The following is a 25,122-nucleotide window of genomic DNA, read 5'->3' on the forward strand; positions in this document are numbered from 1 at the left end:
AACAGCCAAAACATTCTTTTATTAAGAAAGAAAGATTTGGAAAAACTGAAATATCAAATGCACAATTGATTTGAAACAAAACAAATATGTGATCATAAGTTTTCCAAAATAATAATAAAACAAAACAAAACTCAATTTTAAGGGGCTCAATAGTGTTTGAAAAACTGACTGACAAGAAATGAATTTTCCTATGTACTCCATTCCCTTGTTCCTTCAAGACAGATCAAGCAGACACACTAAAAGGTCTGGTCTTGAATTGGCATTTGACAGCTGAAGTCCAAAGAGAGTAAAGTAGGAGAGTAAAGAGGAAAGTACTGGTTAGCTTAACAACATGGAAATACCTGAACCATTAAAGACAATTCAAGTGTCTGATCACAGAATGTTTCCGAAAAAACACCTTCACAACATCATCAGAAGTCAAGAATACTCCAGAGAAGGTCTCTGGAAACTCCTTAATACAGGGAATTTACAATAAGGCACAGACCACTTGTAATGTTTAAGAACAGGATGGTCAGGTTGTTATAAAAAACTTCCTGTGTCCTGGATTTTGATTCTTTGGACTGATGAAACTAAGATTATCTTGTACCAGAATGATGGGAAGAAGAGGGTGAAGGAGGTCAGTTTTTTATTTCAAATCCATTGTGGTGAGGCAAAACACAGTACTGAATTAAGATTCTGAAACGTTTTGTATGTGATTTTGATTTTCAACAAATGTACAAACATTTCTAAAAACATGTTTTCATATTATGTATTATTGACTGTAGCCTAATGCACAATTATCCAAACAAATTTCTTGACAGTTAAAATAATCTTCTAATCACCTATTTTGTATTATGAGGCTCATACTGATACTATAAAAGATGACGAGTGTTTACATGAGTAATCACAACAGATAAAATCATCAAAGATGGGGTAAAATGTTCAGGATTTTTACACCTTTTTGAGTTTTATAGATGTAATCAGGGTTTTGGTCAAATGTAGTCATGTTACGGAACGTGTAGGTTCTCAAGAGGGAACCCCCCGAAGAAAAACTGCTAAATCCTAAGAAGACGCAGAGGAAAATGTTAAGATCTCTATCTTAGTGGTCCTAATAAAAGTGATCCTTGAAAGATGGATCAGAGAAAGTCTCACATCATCAGAGAACCTGCTGATCACCAAAGCCTCCAGCTGTCATGGATTTTCGTGCTGGTAAGCATCTTGAAATGCGGCTCAGAGTCCCGCTGTGTCTATTTTTGAACCAGGCAGCCCCACAACTTTTAAAGGCAAAATTGCACAACACTGAAACCCTGTAGTGGTGACTGCAAGATCAAGTTTCTCTCTGTCTCTTTTGCTCTATCTGTGCCTGTGCATGTGTTGACACCTAATTTATCTCCATGCTGTGATCTTTCATGTCACTGTAGTCCTCATCTTCCTGTGCCTGCTCATTGCTCAAGCAGCCTGCGGAGTTTCACGACACGACATAAAGAAAGATGTCTGGAACAGAACCATTCAGGAGATGCAGGATAAAATCCTACCGTCCATCCTGCAAGACTTTGTAAGTTTATAATAGTGCTTATTTAACGTTTTGGGTTAAAACAGAGAAGTTCAACTTGATATTTATGTGCAGAGATGGAAAGTGGGAAATAGTTTCTTGTGTTAAGTGGCAGAATATCAATTGAAAACAACTTGGTGCTTACAGTAATTCTGTTTAGGTACAACACAGGGAATTGTGGACTTTAATCAAGTTAGTCGGATGGATTTTCGTAACATTATAAGTGTGGCTTAGATGTAAAGCAGTAGCCTCTGACAAAACATCCTTCAGGCTTTAGAGTATAATTCTCCCGAGGCCCCTGTAACAAAATGTTATATTCAGGTATTTTAGACTTAATTGTATTTAAGACTTAATTTTTCTTAATTTAGTGCTTGATGTCGAGCTGCAGCAAAATTAGACTTGGCACATGACTTGACTGTTGGACAGATTAATCCAACAACTGATTATGATCAGATTTGTAGATTTACGCACTGAATCTGCAAGTTAAATATAGCTGTCTGATAACCGCAAATGTACGATTTCCCTCTTTAATGCAACTAAAATAAGCCCATTGTAAGTATTGTACTTGGAAAAATGTTCTACACCACTGCTTTTTACTCACAGAGGTGGACATCTACTAATCACACCCGTCTCCTGCAGGCCGAACCCGGGCAGCTTCCCAGCATGTCCTGCCTCTATCTGAACACCACGGAGCTGGGCGAGCGGCAGGAGCAGAACCTCACTGTTTACCACCTGTCCTCCTTCCGCTGCTACATCGAGAAGTTATCCCAGCTGAACCAGCTATCCGGGCTGTTCTTGAATCTGACGCAAAAACTGCAGAACATCAGCCAGCACATAATGGAAATGGAGCAGCTGGTCAGCCACCATCCAGCCCGCGAGGACTGCAGCCTGCCCACTCTCGAGGACGTGGTACTTTGCGTGTATGTCAAATGTCTGCTGCAGCATCTGGACCAGCGTCTCCGTAATGCGATGCTTTGATTTCACTAGGAGTGCTCTATTTATTTATTTATTTAATTAAACGTTAAATTATTATAAGCATTGTGTTTGATTTGTGTTTTGCAGCTCTTAAAGAGTGAAAACAACAAAATTAAATATAACAAAAGAAATGTGAAATGAATTGTTTAATTGCAGTAGAGTTTATGTGGGTGTCTCAACCAATTAATATTTATTAAAAAAAGTGATATTTATTGAAAATAAAGCATAAGAAATTATTTACTCTGTTCCTTGTATAGTGTTATTTTAAAACATGTTGCATGTAGATGTTTGGGGAGTTTGAAAGACAACAAAAACACTGAGATGCAGCATAAGAAAATAACTTTACTTCTTAAAACAAATAAAATACAACAGTAAATGTGTGGAGAACCAAAGTGGGCAGATCCAATTTGCAATGATATACTCATAAATATATCATCCAGTACAAAACACCAAACAGAAGCTGAAAAATCAACCTGGTATGATAAAACGAAAACTTAAAAATCACCACACAAATGCAAAAATGCTGTGAAACACAATAAGAACGACGATCAAAAAGTCTAATTTCCAAACGTGACATCCGCAGCTGCATTCAGAGGTGCACTTTCAGTTTCTATTAGCAGGAAACTTATTTTGGTAAGTGTCACCTCTAAATATTTCATTTGCAACCCTTCATGTTCTGCAATATTGTACGCTGTACAAGAGTTCTTTTTTATGGGGAAGGCTGCTTTTGATGCTCAATCTTGATGTCAATTGAGCAGCCTGTTCATTGACAAGCAATAACAAAACCAAAAAAAATTAAATTTAAAAGTTAAATTTAATTAAAGACACATGCAATCCATAACAAAAAGGCTGCGTACAATAATAATAATCAAATTAAATGAAAATTCAAAGTAAACTCAGTCGATTCTGCTAAAAAAAAACAAACAAACAAAGTAAAAACATCACAAAAGTCTCATCTGCCTGAGGAGTGCGGATCCACACATCTACAAACATCAGGCTGTGGTGATAACAGACAAGGGCACTTTGACCGTAAGGCTTCTGTATGTCACATAAGCAGACTGAATCTGCGGTGTATTAGTCTCAAATCGCTCAGATGATGTCAGTAACATGAAGAACTAACTGAATGAATGACTGAACTATTCTTTCATATGGCTTTCCGTCTTTTGTGTGTGTGTGGACTGTCTTGATGTGGTTTAATCCCGTGTCTGCCATTAACACACGTTATAAATTAGTGTAATTATGAGCAGAAAATAAAACCATGTGATACAATCTGTACCTGTACAGAAAAAATATATTTTCTGCTGAGAAGGATCCTGAATTGATTTGTTCATAGCTGATTAGAAAAGAATTGCGCTCATCAGTACAGCCCTGAGTGACAAACCAAGGACAGAAAATAGCTACAGCTAACGTGCTTTCAGCTAGGATTTTGTAACACTGTACAAGTCTATATAGTTTAATATATATATATATATATATATATATAACATCTGTACTGCTATTATAGTTAAGCACCCTATGAGGGCTATAAGTAAGATTGCTGCATAATGCTGTGATTTGAACAGTAGAAACCCATGTATGTAACATACTATACGTAAAGTGACTGCTTTCTTGTGTAATTTGTAGTTTATCCCACTAGAAGGAAGAAGGTTCAGTGTGGACGGGAATCCACCAGGAAACTTTTGATACCTGGCTAAACAACATTTACCTGAGTAAATGAGGGATGAAAAACGTGATAAAGCTCTTGAAGTCTTGTTTCAGAGCCTCAAATAAACAAACAAACAAAAAAAGAACTACACTGACAGCTAGACCAACATTGTCCAACAAGTCCAACATTGATCTGATTTTGTTAAAAAAAAAAAAACAGTCTCCTTTTTTTCCTCCATAATCGGAGATTGAACACAAAATTATTTCCCTTTTAAACATAATGTTGTGATGGAACATTATGAAAGTCTTTAAATATGTTGTTCAAAAAGCAAATGACAAGTACCAGCTTCCAATCGAGTACTTGGAAGCTCTTTGCTAAAAGCAAGTAAAGGTAGTAGCAGTTATTGTCATTCAAATATTATACGATAAGCCATTTCCGCACTATTCTTATAAATGCATTGTCAGAGGTAAGGCTCCCTGCGTGCATCACTCCCAAGAATCAAATGTACAACAGAACAAACTGTGACCATCGTGCATGCAGAGTAAAAGTAAGCGAGACCTAGCTTCATCTGTCATTCATTTTTCAGAGATGTTGAGGATCTGTGGAAGATGTGGAGGCTGCAACATACACTGGTGATATATCATTTTGATCACTGATGTTGAATGGTGGCTTTTAGGTCACCTCACCTTCTCTGAGGACAACGCTACCCGTCTGTGCGTCTGACGGCCTGGGTGGCTTCTTCAGGCAGCAGCGACGGATCACTAAGAATGGACGTGGTTGTGCTCAGCTGGCGAAGGGTGCTCAGCACCACTGAAAAACAAGAAACCACAGTTGAATAGTTACTACGTGACTGTAATAATGCAGTTCTGCTATGAATCTTTTTTTCTTGATTCACAGTTTTACAAGTTCATTTGCAATTTTGAAGTTCACTACAGCTGAACTCTTTGTAGTGATCAGGTAGTGAATGTGAAACTGGCAGTTTTAAGGGAATATGTCAAACAGACTGAGAATCAAAACCTTTAAAAACCACTTCAAAAGTTTTTAAGATTAAGCCATACTTTAGTTCTTACTCTGCCATGCATTTATTGTATGTATAGATTTTTTCAGTCTATTCTGGCAGCAACAGCATGGAAAGAAACATCAATGTCATAGTGTCACTTAATAAAGTCTATACTTTCTGGTGAACACGTTATCAAACACACATCTAGTAGTTTACTAGAGAGAGAGCAGGTGGAAAGTCACTAAAAGCTTCTTCTAAAGACCTGCTTCTTATTCGGGGCACAGTTAGAAGATGACGACCAGATTACCTGAGGGATCTGGCTGAAGTCTAGTCAGTAACCAGGTCATTTAGTGCTTTGGCAGCGGGATCTCAGTGTTAATGCTCTGTCGTACTGGGAGCTAATGAAGAGATTTAAGAACTGGAGTAATATGTTAATTTCTTTTCATGTCAGGACTCTGACTGCTGCTGCTGCATTCTGATTGAGATTTACATTTAGTCATATACATACTGTATTAGAAGTGAGGAACAGGGCAAGCAAACAAAAGCTAAGTCAAGGAGAAAAAACATCAAAGCAAACTGCTATCAGAAAGGTGTTTCTGTTTCAAGAATTTTTTTTAGTGCTAAGGAAGATGTGGATGAGTTGTGTTTTCTTAATAAGCTGTTGTTTTTAATATTGAAAGTGAGGTGGCTGAGATGCAGTTTTACACATAGTGTCTTTTGTTAGTTCAGCAAAATGAGCATTATCGTAATCTCGTCTGCTACAGATGAATGCACAGACCAGTTTATCAGAGTTTGCTTGAGAAATGAAAGCACTACCTCTTCATATATTCTTTATGTGATAGAAAGCTGTTCTAGTTATGACACCATGTTTTCCAAGGTTATGATTGGTATCAAGAATGACTCAGTATACCTGCTCAGTGCATTTAAAGAACAGTGAATCCTAATGTGAATAAACGGTCACGTTTTTCCAGGACGTATAACTAGTTGTCGTATGTTAAGAAAAATAAAATCTTCTACCGTTTAGGTAAGGATTTAACCAGCAGAGAGCAGAGCTTGACCAATAGTGCTTTTTTTAGTGTGATCACTATTGATTTCAAAGTCACCATTCACTCTGATAATCGCTGTTCTGGTTACTTCTGAAAATTCAGTTTAATTCGTTTCCGGTATTTTGAGAATAAAAAAACTCCTACTACCATTCCCATATTACTATGATATATTATTCTATTTAAGGAAAAACTGTGCAACAATGTATTTGATCGTGTTTATCACGCTGTGAATTTCTCACACTGGCCGATGACCAACTCGCAGACAGAAGTGAAAATAAATAAATAAATGTCATTTCGAATGTCAACACTTTTTCCACTTGTTATGAAAGTATTCATGCTTATCAAAATTTTATGTTCAATATATTCCATGACTTAGGGCAAATGTGTCCTTTTCAAAGTTCTCCCATAAACAGTCACACTGTGGGACAGCCCCGCTACAAATGGATTAGGAACTTGGACCCTACGTGACTGATTGAGAGATATCAATCTTTTGACGTCACTTTACGTTATCATGTTCACAGGGTGAATTCTCCAGCAAGACAGAGCCAGGAACAAAAGCTAATTATTTTAACAAAGTGGGAGGAGAAAAAAAAAACTACTGGAAACTTTGATGAATAGTTTCACATATTATTAAATGCACTGTTAAATTTCCTGTCATATCATCACAGAGCCAAAAATCTGAGATAGTGACAGATAGGATGTAGAAAATCCTTTCATATAGCGGTGACCTAGCATTTTAGAGTTGGAAGAAAGTCCCCTCTGCACTGAAAATTATCCACATTGATTCTTTTTCATAAACGGACCCAATGTGTTTAAGCGCATTTCAATTATGGGGCTATAGGCGCCTTTTTTCTAGTAAGCCGATTTCTTAAATGTTGTGCAAATTAGAAACTTTGTTTTCAAGAGAAACCTAATTTAGTCTTTGTACATTTCTCCAGAAGAACTGTTTTCTGAGTCATGTGTACGGATAATCAGGTTTCTAACTGTTTTTTTACTCATGTTCATGACAAAAGACTGTAGACAGACAAAGTAACATCAGAGCAGGGTGAAAGAGAGATCGTTATAAACATGACGTGGCTTTTTATGTAACATAACTTTATCAAACGTCCATCTGAAAAGTTTTTTTTTTTTTTTTTTTTTTTTTTTTAACTAAACAGTAACCAGACTGCAGTGCATGTAAAAGCATTCTTCAATGAGCTGCGTTGGTGCATATAAGAACAATCACTGAGTGGCACTATTTTGTGCTGACATGTCTGTGTTAGTGTTTGTGCTGGTCCAAGAGAAACTGTACTCACTTGGTCTGAGCGCTGGCAGGGAGCAGTGACGATCAAGCCACTGCAGTGTTGTCTGACACAGCTCTGCTCTGCTTGTAGTTGACACCATCTCATTAAATGACTCAAACAGAGGCTTGATAATGATGCTGAACTAGAATGATGTTTGTAAAGGATTAATAAAACTTCCTTGATCATGGAACTTATCAACAAGAATAGTTATTGTTGACCCTGAATAAACTGTATACAAGTGTCTGAATGTACTACTATCTATGAAGTCCGTAAGCACCTTCGACAAACAAGAAACAGGATGAAATGATGCACATATCAGTCTGATCTGAATATGGCACCTCTCAGACACAAAAGCTCTCCACATCAAAGCAAAATGTTTACACCACACTAATATGCAGCAGCATGAGCATTCTTTCAGTGAAGGATACAATCCAGAACTTCCAGTTCTGCAGAGTTCGGTTCTTTACGTATTCATTAAACTTCTCCTGCATGTGGTCGAAGCGATGTCGCCTGATAGGCACCCCTGTTGCAGGCAGCTGTTCCTGACACAGGCTGTTTTTAAGCAGTGAGGAGAGACAGAAACAGCAAAGAGATCACATGTTCAGTCTCTGTTGTATGTGAACCTTTTAGAATTTCCTGGTTTTCTGCATTAATTTGTCATAAAATGTGATCTGATCTTCATCTAAGTCAAGACTATTAGGAAATATAATGTGCCTAAAATGATAACACAAAAAAATCTGATGTTTTATGTCTTTATTGAGAACAACTATAAATACCTTTATAGGTTAGGTGGTTGAAAAAGTATGTGAACCCTAGACTAGAGCTACATTTTTATGGTTGTTCTCAATAAAGACATAAAAACATCAGATTTTTTTGTGTTATTACAATAGGTCAGCGGTGTACAATTCTGGTCCTCGAGAGCCACAGTCAGTCCGGGTTGTTTTGCAACCAGCCCTGCACTTCCAGGTTCTGATTGGTTGAACACACCTGATCCAGGTAATCAGCAGTGGGTAGAGCAGAGATAGTAGGAAAACTAGCAGGAAAGTGGCTCTCGAGGACCGGGATTGGACACCCCTGCTTTAGGTCTATATTCTTGACTTAGATGAAGATCAGATCATGATTTATGACAAATTAATGCAGTGAACCAAGGTTCACATACTTGTTTTGCCACTGTTTGTATCATTAGATGATTAGAGATATAGCGTGTACAAGATTTTAACATACTTAATGGAGGTGTTGAGCTCCTCTATCTCTTCTCGAAGTCTCTTGACCTCTTCCTGCAACTGCTGCCTCTCCTGCTGGAGCTTTCCAATGTGCTCCACGGTCTTCTGCAGCGTGACTGCATTGCTGATCTAAATACACAAAATAAATAAATATGGCAGAAAGTGAGAAAGCAATCTAAATATTTAGCACCATTATGGGAAGCAAACACTGACTCACCAGAGGATTTACTAAATGTATGATACTTGTGAACATGTTGTGAAGAAACACACTTACATTTGATTGTGACTTTAAAGTTGGAACCAGGTTGCAGAGTGTTTTAAAGCCAATGTTTATGTTTGATCGTCTCTTTTGCTCTGCAGATATGTGTGTTGTCCTCCGGCACTGTCATACAACAGGAGTGGAAACATTACACAAACACTTTCTTACTGTAGGAGTGTATCATTTATCAGGAAATACTTCTGATGTTACAAACAAGGTTACACATTAGATTAGAGGCTAAATGATTCCTTTAGAAACTAAGAATGACTGATTGAACTTATTCACCAGATGTATTATTATTATTAATAGTAGTATTTGACAGTTTTGACAGATATTAAGCAATAAAAATGCTTTATTTGATTTGATTTATTTTTAGGGATTTAAAACGTACATGGAAAATAGTTCAAAGTATATTGAAAGTGCTATTTAATAGTAGTGTAGCACAGGCCTGTGACTGCTCTACATGTGCACTAGCAAGTCACTCAAGTTAAGAAACAAACTCACAAACCTGATTTCGTTCATTCTTTACCAGAGCTGTGCTGCTGTTGCTGATAAGCGACTGGGGACTAGGAACTTGATCTAACACACACGGTGACCCTTGACCTGATCCTGGCTGACTGTGAACTGAGCAGAAAAACAAAAACATCTTTAAGACACTGTGGGTTTCAAGTTTAAATGCACACTCTCAGCAAAGTGAAGACTCACCAGCACTAGAGGAGGCTTTCTGATTTTTGCGGCTGGAAGAATAAGACTTTTCTTTGGGGATAATCGGCTGGGGAGACTTCTGCGTCTGCGACACAACGTGAAATCCAGTAGCCTGAGATACATGAGTGGAGAGCAGTGTTTGAGCATTAAATTTCATTTTACATTTTTAAATTACACACACACACAGCAAAAGGAGCCGTGTATGTTATTAAATGTTGCAGGTTAAATTTCTGTTCTATTTTATAAACTCAGTAATTGCTAAAAACATACCGCTGCAAGATGAGATGGAGCAATGACTACTCCAGTGTTAGAGACCACATCTGCTTTTATAGATGTTGGAGTGACGATAACAGCATTGGCATGGCCTGAGAAAGGGGCTGAGAGGACGAACACAAACATCAACGCACCAGTGTTAGTTTTATGTGCAGTCATACATGAACATGAGTTCCAATAAGTTCACATAGTTTATACTGTTGTGAAAATAAACAACCATAATCTATATATAATAATATTTTGAGAGCATTAACTCAACCAATGCATGCTGGGAAATCTACTAATATGTTAAGTGAACAAAAACAAACAAAAACATTCATTTAACTTAAAAGTTCTGTCAACAAAAACTCAAACTTTTTAGTTGAATTACGTTAAAAATATAAATATTACAGTTATTCTAACAATTTCCATCACTTCGAACAGGTTTCAGAACATAACTTGCTACTTTTAATCTTGAAATGAAAGAGATAGGTTGTTGTATTAAAATAAAAACACAGGGAACCTTTGTGAAGTGCAAATTGGTGTCAATCACTGAAATAATCCGACATGAGAGCCATCTTGTGGTAAAGAAGATAAAGTGACACTACTTCACTGCACGCTGACTATGTTAAAATTCAGTTTCTCCAAGTGCAGTTTTAATGTCTTGATCCTGAGATCAGCAACAGACCTGTGAGGATGAGGTGAGATGGGGGAAGGGTGTTAGCAGGAGCAATCCTTTGCACGGGACGGTTTTTGATGGTACTGGATGACTGCAAGGGACGAGGCAGGGCAAAAGTCTGAGTGACAGGCGACTGAGCCAAGGCTTGGAGCTGGGATGGAGGAGGTGGAGGTTGCGTGGATAAGGAGCTATAGTCCGAGCTGCAGGTGAAGGTGGTAGCTGCGTCGCTGGGTGTGACAGTAGAGGAGGCTGTGTGTGTAATCACAGATGGAACTACAGTCTCATCCAGAGCTGAAGTGTTGTCCAAGGGTGAGGGAACTAAGGGTGATGCTGAGGCCATATCTTGGCCTGGAAGGCACTGTCCCAGAGCATCATGGGATAACGGTTGAGAGACTACTGTTGAGGAAACTACTGCTTGATCACTGGGTGCCACCTGCCCAGGAAACAGAGTCATGTAGTTCTGTACATAGGCAGCATTACCACCACTCGCACCACCTGTTCTACTGGCTTCGCTTGTCATAGGAGAGGAGATGGACAGGGGGACAGGGGAGATGTGGCTGGGTGTGAGCTGCATGGAGGACATTAACTGGGCCTGGCAAGGGATAAAGAAAAATAGTCATTTCTTACATTGGTCTCTTTGTCGGTATCGTCACCAGTTCAGCCATTCAAATGACAAACAAAAAAATAGAAATGCCAAAATATTTTCCAGGACATTTTATTGTCATCTGTAGCATGCTAACAAAATACATTTGTATAGCTCTCAGATAAACAGTTTACTCTTAATTTTTGTACCTAAAAGATTGTGAACCCAACTGAATCATTAACTCTGGCTATATAGATTAATTAAACACAAAATATTTAGCTCATTTAGAGTATTTAAGTCTCAAAGGAATATAAATTTAATGTCAAGCAGTTTGAGTAGCAAGTCAAACATGAAAAGTGCTCTGTGCTAGTGTAAACAAAGTTTAGTAATATTATTATGTTACACAGATTTCTTTGTAACCACACTAAGACAGAAAGATTGTAGAAATGTGGAAGAAATCCTCCGACATTGATCACTACATCAACTAGTCTAAAATCTAGAACAAAAACACACACCTAGCACAAACACTGATCATGGTGGTGTGTATTAGAGCCTTAGGTTGGTGTTTTTACCTGTGACTGAGAGTTGCTGCTGGGTAGTGGGGTAACAGATGAGGCAGTGGGGGAAACAGAAGGGAAGACGGGCTGACGGAGGCTGTGAAATAAGTCTGGAACAAGAGTCTCTATGTTAGCCAGAGGTTAGTACAACCTTTCTAGTTTCTTGTGTTAGGCTAAGCAGCTGCTGTAGCAGAGTTACTCGGACATGTGTGCTTGATTCGTGACTCTAAAGTGTGCTCCATTAGTGTGTGTGCAGTACTACTGCGGCTATGGCTGGTGCCTTACTGCTACCTTGTAGTGGATCAAAGGAGTCCATGAAGTCTAAGTTGGGTTGTAACGGGATGAGTCCTGGTTGGATCATGTCTGCATTTCCTGCATGAGCTGTAAAAAGTAAAAAGAGAGAGGTAGGAAGGTCAAGGGGACAACGTGCTAGTATTTTGACACATATTATTATTATTATATTTATTACTTTTGTATTTTTGCACACCCTCTCATTCTTTTTGCACATTGCTGTTGTTCTTTTTGCACTGACCTGCTGTAGCAATTGAATTTCCCCAATGTGGGATCAATAAAGAATATCTTATCTTATCTTATCTTATCTTATACATTGCTGCCTAAGATGAGCCAGAGTGATGACATTTTTGCAGGTCAATTCAGAAGATAGCATCACCTTGGTTTTCTTAACACAAAGTCTACAAGATGTTTATGATGAACTATGAACCAAATTTTATTCAGCAAGGTAATATTTACAAATAAGCACCAACTTTATGGTTTATGTAGCTTGAATACAATCTCCAGAAGTAAAATGAACTACATCACAACAACATTACCACCACTAAACTAACTAGTAACTTTTCATACAATGTTTCCAGCAACCTCTGCAGTCTCATTTAGCCCCAAGACATAAAATCATGAGTGCAGCATCTACAGATGTATTTTATGTGGTACGGTAAAATGGGAATGTCTTTTTTCAGACATCAAACCAAGAACACATCTAAAAAAGTGAATTGCAAAAATGCTAACTGACATCAAAACTCGATGCTACACAACTCTATACAAATAGTACATCATTTATACATTTTTTTTAAGACGCAAACAAAATGGAGTTTAGCTAAAAATCTATGTGGATGTATTTGCAGAGATGCATCATGATTTTCTCACCAATTTCTCTTGGATTGGGCCAGGATATGGGCTGGTGTGAGGCCAACGTAGAGAACAATGTGTCTGAAAACTCAGACATCAGAACATCCATGTCAAACAGGGGGTCCATCTCCATAGGAGCAGGTGTTTCATTGTGTTTACGAGGCACGCGGCGTGCAGCAGTTTCTTCATCCTGATAAAAGGAGAGACGGAGCATGTCTGGAGACACTTCCCCAAACAGCGAAAACTGCTCCTCTGGCCCCTTTGAGTATTCAAAATGCAACCACCAAGCGAGTTAATGACACACAAGCATGCAGTGTTGAGTACAGCCACATGAAAGGGCACCAAACTAACTCCACTTTATCTTCACACACATGCGTTAGCCTTAAAAGCAATTCACCTTATTTATACACATATGTTTTAGAAAGAAGCTTAGAAGCTTAATTAGGAGCAATATTATCTACCAAGAAGTGAATCAATAAGTGTATCAATAACGTGAATTTCAGTGGGTTAATCACATTAGTATCAACAACTCGTTGAAAAATAGTCACATTAAGCTTCATGTTGATACTAACAGTACTTTAGTTGGTAGTGAGCATTATGCAGTTTTGTTTACCTTAAGCAGGCTCGACAGGTCATCATCCTTGTGCTTCTGTAACTGTAAAAAGGTCAATGAATGCCATATTATGTTACATGTTTTATACCAATCTGTCAACCAAACAAACATCTAGGAAATTCCTGGTATTCACCCAACATGAAATAAAATATTAAAATGCATTTAAAAAAAAGTATACTGTACAGTACCCTTTTCTTAAAGTATGTTCTCCACTTGTGGTATTCTCTTATGACAATTTCAATTCTTCTTTTCCAGCATTTCCCCTCTGTGGCCTGCAGAAGAAGGAGACAGAGAGAAACTAAACTTACGTCAACAACAAATAACAATACACAACACAAAGAAAGGAAGTGACAATGAAAGCCTAAAACTAAATGCTAAGTGTTTGAAAGCATGAACACAAAAAATGATCCATGTGATTTGCTTCAGGGCCCCAAATGCTGTTGTACACTGCATAATGACCACATCTTTCTATGTTTACCTCTGCAGGACGATGGACATCCATGTCCATATTCCCATCAAGGGGAGTCACAAAGTGACACACAGGATTCTCCCTTTTCTCCACATCTGGAAAAAATATATAACAAAAGTCACTCCCAGAAAAATAAAGCTACAATGTTTTAATGGTGCATTATTTTAAATATATAATATTTTATAAATTAACACGTCATAGCAATTATCACATAAACAGAACAGCTTCAAGTGTTGTGTCAAGTATTGCAGTATTAAAGTCACTGTTGCTACTGCAGCAATTTGCAAAAACTGTGCTAATATATTTTGAGGAATCATAAAAAACAGATGGCAGTTCTCTGCTAGTTCATTATTATACAGTTTATATATAAGGTATGTTTAGCTCCAAACCTGAACTGAGAGATAAATTAATTAGTGTGCTGTGTGAATATAAAGCTACAACATCAGAGCACATAGCGGAGCTCTTTATCTGTGCTGTACAACACAGATGTAAATATTACACAATGCGAGCTAAACTGGATATTAAAGTGTGGAACTCTTACACTGCATATACCAGGCTCTCCATATTGCGTTGTTGAGGCGAATCTTGTCTCTCCAAAGTAGCTTTAGACCTTTGAAGTTCTTCCATTTAGGAGATACCAACTTACCACTATAAAGACAAGAAAATTAACAATAAAAAATGTTTACATGCCATGTCACATTTAACAAATACGATGCCTTAACGTAAAAAAAAAAGAGAGAGAGATCACCGCTGCCTCTTCTTTGCTTTATCAATAGTAGAAGCACTTTGCAGATATTGTTGCTTATGCAGAAACAATAGCAAATTGCACAAACCTAATAGAGGTCCACACTATTTTCCACAGTATCACACACATTTGTTTTATTGTGAATTCATTCTGCTCAAGAACAAGCAGGATGTCTATGGCTGGACACCACAAAGGAAGTCGCTAATTACTAAAAAGAACATTGCTACGCACCCGAAGTTTGCTAAAGAGCACACTGAGACTCCACAGCAGTATTAGCAAACTGTTTTATTGACTGAGGAAACTAAGTCATTAATTCCAATGGTTCACATACTTTTTTCAACTTGCACTATGAGGTTTTTATGGTTGTTCTCAATAAAGATATGAAAGATTTTTTTGGAGTGTTTTTTGCACATTATATTTGTTAATACTCTTGGTTTAGATGTAGATGTGATAACCATGATATTCCACCATACTTTTTCTTGCCTGTTTATAACTCTGTTATGGAGAAATCAAACAAAGAAGCAACAAATTCAGGTTCAACTAAATGTTAAAAAAGTGGACAAGCAGGAATCAGAGTGTGCCATTGGTTTGTGTGTGTTGTATTCTTCAATTTATCACCGATATTACTATGACCATGGACTGTGTGTTCAGTGTCTGCGAATGTCAACTCTTTTGTTCGAAGAGTCAAACCTACAGTATGCGAGTAAATATTATGACTGAAGTTTGTTTCATCCTATCAGCAGATAATGATAATCAACAGAAAAATATTTTTCCTATTTCCTCTCTGTCTTGGCAGAGAAATGTTTATCACAATGCAGAAGGGCTTATTTCACAGTTGTCTTCTTTCCATCCTTCCTGGCCAATTCGTACCATCCGTTTATATATCTCTCTGAGTTGTGCGAGTCCTTTGGAGTATAGAAAGCTCTTTCAAAAAAGTCAGTATCATAGAGAAACATTTTGCAACAACACAAATGTTCTACAAATAAATACTCCTAATGAATGACTCTTCTCTTTGAGATGAATGACAACAACAGAACAGTAACTATTAGTGGTACTTTTCCTGTCTATAAATAGTCTTTCCAGTGAGTTCAAGTTGGTGTCATTTGCCAAGTCAGAGGGAATCCTCTGAGCTGCCAGCTCGGCATCAACACTACAGAGAATCATGGGTATCGTTAGCCCCTTATTTTACTTACAACTTAATATCCAACATCAGCTGCATTTTAATACAAATACGGCTGAAAGACAAGCTTGTATGTTGAAAGAGTTTGAGTAAGAGTTGATGTTGGGAAAAACAAAGATTCAGAGTTTCCTGTTTTGTTTGAAGATGGTTTGGCAACGATTCAAATGTTAATTAAACACCTGTGATTTTCACGTTGTGCATCACACACCCATACCAACAATGGATGGAAACGTGAATGGAATTTATGTCGCCACCTCCAGCATAAACAGCACCAACGTAAGAAGGATATCTTGGCAGAAGCTAAAGTGAACTTTTATTCAGAAGGGGTTTGTTTTACAGTACAGTTCCCTATAATGAAGGAAGTAAAAAAAATCAAACTGACATGATTCCAATCCAATTTTTTTATAAGGAGCAATGCATGTGAAAGATGAGACTAAAACACAGCATGACGTGATGGAACTACTTCATTAATACTGTATTATGTTTTTTTCGCCTAATTCATTGGTTTACATTTGGATAAACCTGACTAGACTAGAAAATTGTTGTTGGACAGATGGCACAACTGCAGGATTTCAGAATCTAATCCAAAGACGTTTTGACAAGTTCGTGGATGACTGCTTCACTGTTTTTTTTTTTATCACTGTTTGTGTTTGTACACCTCTTTATGCTAATGTGACTTGTGTCCAAAACAATATTGTTTATAGGTACTATTTTTACTACCTCATATGGTTACTGCTAAAACACTGTAAAATTGTTTTAAGTCATTAACAATGTAGTAAAGCCTTGTCAGTCACATGAGCCATGTTTCTTAGTATAGTAAACAGTATTTACATGTTGCTGAATGTCTGAAATTCTAATTAAGTGGGATTTTGAATGCAGTATTTACTTGTATCTTTACTCTGTGGTTTTGGTTCTTATATTAAACTTAGGAGTCGAGCGTTTCTTACTTTCACAACTTTCCATTGGCAGGAAGTTGCATGAAGAGGACACTCGTGACTGCGATTTCACAGCAGTATGACCCAAGCCTGACTTTACTTATCTGAACAGGATATGGATGCGCTGCATATGAGCTGGGTGAAGAGTTTAAGTGAAACTGTTTGATAACGTGTGCATACAGGAGGGTCGTTATATCTCGTTATATCTTACCTGTAGGCTAGGGTCATGCACTCGAAGAGTTTGGTCAGTGAGGCGTCTATAGAAAAGTGCGACGTGCTCGCTTTGCCAAAATGATAAGTCTGGCAGGTCTGTTTGTTTACAGTGTCAAAGTCATAGCCTTTCTTCGGAGGGTGCTCGCTGTGGGGAGATGATACCATAAAGTGTCCACTGTGGATGATCTGAGACTCCACCCCGTCTGCCCTCCTGAGCCCCAGGTGAGTCTCCTCCGCGTCCGAGTCGTCGTCTTGCTCCTGCTTTATGCTCGCCGGTGGGCGACGGTACTTCTGCCGCATCGACATGTCTCTAGCAGCCGTGTCGGCAACTCAACAAACAAACGGCTAACGTTAGCCAGCAAGCTAGGACAATGCAACGCTGCCTGGCATGAGGCGCAACAACGGCGATGGGAAACGCATTAGAGCCTGACTGTTAGTTAAAGTTGGTCAGCTTGGTGCCAACGACTCCCAGTCCTCGGTGCCCTCATCTTAAAGCTCGCTGTTGGTAGCAAATGGCCAAAGTTAACTTGTTGACGTAGCGAAGAGTCGCAAGTCCCAGCTGATAAAAAAAAAAAAAAAACTGCTCGTGAGCTCATGTGTCCGGAGCAGGAAGTTCCTGTGTTAGCGTGTCTCTGATTGGTGGAGACGGAGCCCCTCCCACCAGGGAACGCACTGATCATATCTATTTAAATACAAACTTTATTAACAGCGTCACTGAATTCAGTGGTACAGAGAGAACAGAAACAGAAAGGAGGTTTAAAAGCAAATATACTTAACATAATAGAAAATAGAAAAACAACACTAGAACAAAAGAATTATAAGTAAAACGTTTATAGATAAATACCACAAAAGATACAGTATGATACATCAAAATAGAAATAATGTGTACTTGTAGTAGCATTTTTGTGTTTGTAGATGCTGCAGACAGAATCATAAAGTGCTTGAGTTAAACATAAAACAAGGGCTTGTTTGGAAGAACTGGGTGAATTCTGGCTTTGTGTGTATGGTATTTGCCCAGAAGACACTGATTGAATTATCAGTATCAACATGAACAACAGAATCATTGTTATTAGGCTGTAGATTCAAAAATAGGACCATACTAGAAGTAAGGACATTTTTGGTATGAGAATAAAAAGACACTAAACTTATCAAAAACAAAATTAAAAACCAAGGAGCATTACTATGAACCAAATGTTTTAGCAAGTTATCCTTAACCATGCTATTAGGCTAATAGTTTGAATGTCTGAAATATTACTGATCAGAACAGAATAGTTGTAAAGAGCATTTTTATTACATTACTGAAAATAATGTGGAGCCTCAAATATAAAGGAGTGTTCTAAAGTCGGCTACTGAAAACTTTGTAAAAGTCCAAAATAGGTCACTGACTTGTGATCAGAGAGTTCTTCATGTCAACCACAAGTTTAATATTATATTAAATATACCAACCTCTCATAAAACCCTATTGAGTTATAGGAATAATAAAAACAAATGTAATCTTTCAACATATAAAGCAGCAAGTAATTTATAGTCTAAATTTACCAGGGTTACAGGAGGTCCGTTATCAAGAAAAAAGTAGATCTTTGGTTGGTATTATATTATAATATTATTCAATTCTGTTATAGTGTCACCATAAGCATCTAACCATAAACAGTTAGAGAGTTTGTCTAGTGTCTTTGGGGATTTCTAATTCGCAGACATCTGATGGTGAAGAAACCCCTCTCACACATAAAAGGTTTGCGTTCAAGATTTTGCTTTAATAAAAAGGCATTTTATGAGCACATTTAAATGAAATTTCCTTATGAAATACATTTTATATCTCCAAACTGGTGTGACCAAACTGTCGATGAGAATTTAATATTGACATTTAACACATCTTCAGCAGATCTTCAACACATCTTCTCCTAGACATCCAGACACTGTGTGGCTGTCATCACTCTGGAGGGGAAGACCTGCCACTCTGCTCTGCTGATGGCGGGAAGCCCAAGATGTCACTTGTAAATGTCTGCATACATATCTTGTCTGGGATCGCACACGCCAGTGAATATTCTCCCCCTGGACACAGGAAGAAGTGATGATGTTTTTTAGATGTTTTAGGAATTCTTAGATTAGATCAGTTTATGGTTTATGAGTGAGTTTGAATTTCATTTACTGCCAGATTTACAAGTGTCAGAACGTCCCCCTCCTCTTGCTCCTTCTTCTTCTTCCTCTTCATTGAGGCCTAAAAGTGCAGCAAAGCACTCTGCCACCTCTTCCTCCGTCATGTGTTCTCCTGTCAAAGATAACATCTAAATGATCCATGTGCTGAACATTGTGCAACATGACAAAGAGACACACGCTTGTATGTGGAAAATGTTAAAGAGGATTAAGACTTTTCTGAATAACATGAAATTAATACAACTAATGATTTTTCTCCAGTTTACCTCGAGCTTGTAGAAGTTCTAGCAGCTCTTTTCTCTGCAAGACAGGCCGTCCTGTACTGTCATGTTTACCAAGGACGTGAAAAGCCTGAACTAGCTCGTCTCTAGAGATGCCAAAGGCCGGTCGATGGTTGACATACAGCTTGATAAACTCCTCCAGGTCGATGTCAGTCACATATTTTCCTGTTTCAGCATATTTGCTGAACTTAACTTCATTTTGCATGTCTTCTATCTGAAAAGAAAACAGCAATCTTTGTTATAGTTCTAAGGTGTAAAACCCCTTTTTGCTGTATGTTATTGTTGTTGGATTGTACCTCTTGTTCAGTAGGGAAGTAGGCCAAAGCTCTCATTAGAGAGGGAACCTCTGACAGGGGAATTTTAGTAGACACTTGACGTTTCTCCATTGAGTCAGTGCCTTGGTGGTGGACTTGGCAAAAATAGAAAAAGTCCTCCATTTCCTACATATAGAAATGCTTCAAAACTGAAAATGTTTGGCTAAAGCTAAGTTAATCAACATGTGAAATAAGACAATTGATACTTCTGGCATAATTAGTGTCTGTTTTAAAGGGATCAAGGAAAATGTGCAACTCACCCTGTAGAACCTGCCGTCTCTCCCTCCCTCTAGAAGAGTGTAAAAAGGTTCTAGGTCTTTTCCTCCCAGAGCAGCTGTTGCCTCCAGTGCACTGCATTCACAACAAGAGATAAGACAAGCGTCAGGAAACATCATGACACTGCTAATGCATTTCCTCCGGTCTGCAGGTTGTTACAATTAAAGCTTACTTTAAGCTAATCTCCCACGACAGAACAGTGCAGTCAGATCCTCCTGCAGTAAAAACAAATCGACCGTCGTAGGAGCAGGCTAAATTGGACACCCCTGTCGGATGGCAAATCAAAGCGTTGGACTTGTAGGGGTTACCGTCCAGAGGCAAAATCTGGAGACCCACCTAGAGGAAATACAACACACTCTTAGTGGTAAAATCCAGAAGGATAAATTACTGTCTTCTTACTAAAACAGCACTGAGCTATTTTAAACACATGCACATCACATTGTGATATTATAAAGCAGGCTATTTGATGAAATACAACAAACTAAATAAAGCAGATTACCTAACAAAATACCACTGTAACAAATACAAGCACTGACCATGTCCTCTGTGATGAATGCCAAGTAGTATGAGTTTGTCCCAGGTTCTTTATCCACAGGAAGAACCACTGTTTTCTTAATAGGAGAGCTGTACACAGGCCCAAGGAGAGTCTTTCTGGTTGTGTAGAACACATGCAATAATGTTTTCCAGTAATCTGCAGTGTCAGCAGTCAGTCAAATCTTTTTACAGTATTTCACAGACCTGCACATCTTAGTTGTGCTGTTCAAAAGCTTCATCTTGTATTGGTCTGAGGTGATGAGAAGGAATTGCTCTGCTGTCAGGGGGGGATACCAAGTCATGCACACTGGCACAGCACTTTGCTCAATGCGCTCGGAGCTCAAGATGAGGAGCTGGTTCACATTACTGTTTTCCAGGTCATACTCCACCTGTTATTCAGTTCATAAACAATGAATCACAAAACATCCAAACTAGCTCACACTCGTACAGCTTTAAGAAAGTAGACTAACCAGTCGACGGTCCATTCCTAGAGAGAGTAGTCTGGGTTGGGTGCTGTCCAGGTGAACCCCAAAAAGCAGGTCTTTAATGGCCTTGTAGTGTGAGCAGTGTCTGCCCAGGTACATCCAGCGAGGCAAAGAGCCTTCATTAGTGTTCAAACAGAACACCGTCACTGTTTTTCCAGCATCCTAACAGTGAGAAAATATAGGTAAAAAACAATGTCATACCTAAAGTTATAAAAATGTTTAGCACAGCCTAAATATATCAGTATTTCCTGTACAGAATAACTGCTGCCAGTTACTAATATCAGATATAGAAAAAAACACTCACAGCAGTGGCAAGGTACTTTGAGTCTGAGGAGAACGTGATGTGATCAATGCTCTCTTTAGTGTAATGGAAACATTCCTCTGGCTCACTCTGCAAAGTGGAGGGATTCAGTATATGAACAGCTCCGCTGACAAAACCAACTGCCAAGTACAATCCTGTTCAGAGACCAAAACACAGCTGTTTACACTGTAGAATGTAATGACAAAAAGTCATGCAGCAAAAATACCGGTCATGCAACAACATGTGTTTCTCTGTAAGTATAATGACTCACCTTGGGGGTCAAAAGTGATGCACTGAATCTGTTCATTTTTCTCAAAGATCCTGCTGCACATCATCACTTTTGTGTTGTAGTTCCACACTTTTAAAATGCCCCTGTGATTGCCCATGACCACAACTGGCTGTTTAGGGTGGCAGGCCACTGCATGTATAGGGTCACAATTCTCATGCAGCAGGATCTGAGAGGTGCCATTCTGTGTATTTACATGTAGTACTGTGGAACTGACTGTGGACACGACAAAGTTCCTTCAGAAAAAGAAAGAACGGCTTGGTTACAACAGTAATCTGTGGGGTTTTCCAAAAGAGAACAGTTTAAACTGAAGGTTTAAGCGATATATTTCTTATACCTGATAATTAAGGGTTTGGCCTCCAGAGTGCAATCTTCTAGGTGTCCCTTTGTACTCTCTTTGGAAAAGGAAATGGAAACAATAGCATCCAGACTGAATTCGCTGTACCAAGTGAGAAGCATGAATTCTTCATCATAAAACTTGATATGGCCTTGAGCGTCACCAGTGACGAAACAGCTGTGACAGCGAATGACACACAACCAAAGAGAGATTACAGACCAGTAAGATGAAGCAACATCAGTCAGTGATGAATACAGCTGGCTCTGGCTACCTGTCAATAACAGTGAGAACAGTGATCGGCTCCTTCTGAAGATTTATGAGCTTGATTCTGTCTCTGGGGAGGCCTTGGTTTGCAGCTAGGTCTTCCAGCACATCCCAGACCACGAGGCTGCCAGCTACAGAGGCTGTTAGGACCTGAGGCTCTCGCCAGTGAAACACGGACCGAGTGAGAAGCCCACCAGCCATGCGCACCGTTTGAAAAGGGTCAGCGGCAGCATCACTTCCACCATTGTCTTCATCAGAGAACTGTAGAGGTCAACAGATACGGCTCAATATACTGTGTTATAAAAACACAAGATTCAACAACTTGTATAAATCTTTTTATGATTAAGTTTACCTTTTTAAGCTTTAGTGCAATGTACTTCAGGTTTCCCTGAGCCTATAAAAGAAAAGCTTATTAATGCAATAAACATATACCTCCATATTTCACAGGAAATAGCTGGACTTACCCTGCTGTAAAATAACACCTGGGTTTGACTGTTGCTCAGCAGTTGAGTGCTATCGTTTGGATTAAAAATGATATACTCCTGAAAGACATTTTAAATTTTTTAATGTTTGATCTACTAGGTATCATATGTATATATATAAAGATAGAAGTGACATTTAAATGTTTAAAGAAGACACAACTTACTTGAAAACCATGTTTAGGATTGATTTCAGTAAACAACAAAGGCTGATCTGTTTCATTTGTCCAATCCCAAACACACACACACTGTGAAAAGATTAATAGGTTGTTACTCATAGAAACTTTTCTCAGGAAGGTAGAAGGACATTTTACAAATACAGTATGAAACAATAATCTTAACCCTGTTTGTGTTTTGTGAACATTGCATTACATTTAACATAACCTTATTATCCTGACCCTAAAAACACTGTTTACTGTCTGGATTCTTTATGTTCAATTCAATCTGTGCATTTTCCAACCATGCTGTCACACTCACTTGAACTTCTTCTGCCCCAAGAGTTGCCAGATGTTTTGTGTCTCCTGAAAACGCCATTGCGATGACCCCCCCATTAGGGTGGCAGTCGAAGAACGTATGCACAGGAATACTGAAATATTTATCACACATGTAGTAAACACTGGGACAATAGGTTTAAAAAATAAAATGATAACGCACGTGGAATCAAAACGATACCCAGAGTAGGAGTCCCATATGATCACAGTGCTTTTCATCCCGTGGTCTGCTGTTGCAATCCAGCGTCTGTCTTCACTGACACACATACATGAGATGGGGCTGCTGTGACCCTGAGAACAAGGAGAATACAGCAGGCTATTTAATGCCAACTCTACAACCAGCATGTTACTATACTATCAAAACACATCCACATCTCCTCAGACTACTCATAGCACTGACTTAATTAAAGGGGCTTCTCTTTATGACACAGTTTTACCTGTAGTATGTGCTGGGAGTTTGTGGTGTGATTGTAAATGACGCCAACATGAGCTCCAGCATAGAGGACCACCAGCTGATCATGGTCTTGCAGACTGGAGACAGGAAGAACGGGATTCATCCCAAATACCCATTCTAGTGACTGCATGAAGAGCAAAACAGCAGTTTTGTTATAAGCCAGTGAAGGTTGTCAGTAGAAATATTGAGATATACTTTTTGTTTTGTCTGACATTGTTCATGAAACCTTCCTGAGTGCTTATGTAGAAGGTCAGCGTACAAACAGTTCCCATTTTGTCCAAATATAAGCATTAAGCATGAGTCATACCAAAGCATGTGTCCTACTAGCAGCTGTCCTCTTTGGGAAGAGTGTGTCCCTGGTTGCAGTGTAGACCTGAGACTGTGTCATCTTGACTTTGTCCGCCTCTGTCTCCCCTCTCCTGACTCCTGCTGGTCGATTGTCCTGCACTTGTTGCTCCTTCACTTGGTCTGTGATGAAAGGCTGGTGTTCCTCGGTTTCATCAGCTGACATGATGTCTAACCACACACTTCACGCAAATAATCAAACTTTTAGACAACTGCGCTGAGCTTTTCCTCCTTGTTCTGACAGGCTGAGGGTGCTAAATAAAAAAAAAAATCGAAAACCCGTCATCATTCTTGCATGATTTTCCACTAATTATTCAAACTTTATCTGTATCTTCACTAAGTTTTTAAGCGTTAGTCTTAAATTAGTCTTAGTCTTCACTGGTCTGTTGTTAAAACACAATCTCGTTACCAAGCGTCCCGTTGCCTAGTTACCGTCAGGCCAATGGAGGACGAGTGAGGGGATGACTTTCCGGTAAGGCCTTTCAACTTAAAAGTACGTATAATCAAAGAAATGTGTCCAAGAGTCCGCTGCAAATGTAGACTTTACATTCACAACACGTTAGAAAACATGATGTATTGTTTAAGTTTAGTTTTACAATCTTTATTACCAACTAAAGAGAGCACGAAGTGTCTATTTAAAAACATGAGCGTGACACAATTACATACAAATTTCATTTCATACAAGCTATTCTTTTTTTTGAGTGGTCATAACCTACGCTTAAAGATTATTAGTAATATGTAAAATAATCCTACTGAACAACATGAAGTTGTACTCAAAGACAACAAACAACAACCTCTTGTCGTTTGGTTACTACATTTTGAAAGTTCCCACCGGAAATTGTGCCATGTCAGCATTGACGACGATTGACTAATGTTTGTGTTGTAGTTCCCAGATTTTACCACAGGGAGGCAGCAAAGAGGTTCTAGCAAGTGATTTGCGGCGTGTAATGTTTGTACATTTAGATCATATAGATTCAATAAACATAGTACAATTTCCAGTGTAGTACATATACTAGAAATACAGTGAGAGAATAAGAAAGATAGTTGTATAATTCGTTGTCAATAACGAATGGACTTTGAGTAAG

General features: G+C 38.5%; 2 protein-coding genes across 3 annotated transcripts; both read right to left on the minus strand.

The window, feature by feature from the left end:
* Positions 1 to 2,828: 2,828 nt before the first annotated feature.
* mlxip (MLX interacting protein) lies at positions 2,829 to 17,610 on the minus strand. 2 transcript variants are annotated; one of them, XM_026343198.1, is made up of 17 exons: positions 17,035 to 17,610; positions 14,505 to 14,611; positions 13,973 to 14,058; positions 13,683 to 13,766; positions 13,495 to 13,536; positions 12,900 to 13,071; positions 12,030 to 12,119; positions 11,754 to 11,848; positions 10,608 to 11,190; positions 9,938 to 10,044; positions 9,668 to 9,779; positions 9,471 to 9,586; positions 8,978 to 9,085; positions 8,705 to 8,832; positions 7,909 to 8,032; positions 7,493 to 7,622; positions 2,829 to 4,961 (listed from the first exon to the last, which is right to left on the minus strand). In XM_026343198.1, the coding sequence occupies exons 1-17, from the start codon at positions 17,340 to 17,342 to the stop codon at positions 4,855 to 4,857; spliced, it is 2,499 nt and encodes an 832-aa protein (XP_026198983.1). In that variant the 5' UTR covers positions 17,343 to 17,610; the 3' UTR covers positions 2,829 to 4,854. The 2 variants fall into 2 exon arrangements, with proteins under 2 accessions (XP_026198983.1, XP_026198982.1); XM_026343197.1 differs by having other exon boundaries at positions 12,900 to 13,140.
* A 1,168-nt stretch (positions 17,611 to 18,778) lies between these two features.
* Positions 18,779 to 24,449, minus strand: cfap251 (cilia and flagella associated protein 251). The gene is given in 21 exon segments (XM_026342345.1): positions 18,779 to 18,990; positions 18,992 to 19,088; positions 19,186 to 19,305; positions 19,457 to 19,685; positions 19,768 to 19,911; positions 20,046 to 20,136; positions 20,234 to 20,397; positions 20,598 to 20,712; positions 20,800 to 20,984; positions 21,066 to 21,242; positions 21,385 to 21,536; positions 21,653 to 21,903; positions 22,005 to 22,181; positions 22,276 to 22,529; positions 22,621 to 22,662; positions 22,733 to 22,810; positions 22,915 to 22,995; positions 23,225 to 23,333; positions 23,420 to 23,529; positions 23,676 to 23,816; positions 24,000 to 24,449. Coding segments are annotated over 21 exon segments (3,000 nt in total). The 5' UTR covers positions 24,204 to 24,449; the 3' UTR covers positions 18,779 to 18,911.
* Positions 24,450 to 25,122: the final 673 nt, after the last annotated feature.

The sequence above is a fragment of the Anabas testudineus genome, chromosome 9 (assembly GCF_900324465.2).
Source record: "Anabas testudineus chromosome 9, fAnaTes1.2, whole genome shotgun sequence".
Classification (NCBI taxonomy): domain Eukaryota; kingdom Metazoa; phylum Chordata; class Actinopteri; order Anabantiformes; family Anabantidae; genus Anabas; species Anabas testudineus.

Coding starts and splice junctions, on each gene's coding strand:
- mlxip (XM_026343197.1), bottom strand. CDS start 17,342: ATGTCGATGCGGCAGAAGTACCGTCGCCCACCGGCGAGCATAAAGCAG. Junction 13,537..13,682: donor GAACATACTTTAAGAAAAGG/GTACTGTACAGT, acceptor ACCTTTTTACAG/TTACAGAAGCACAAGGATGA. Junction 7,623..7,908: donor AGAACTGGAAGTTCTGGATT/GTATCCTTCACT, acceptor ACATCATTCTAG/TTCAGCATCATTATCAAGCC.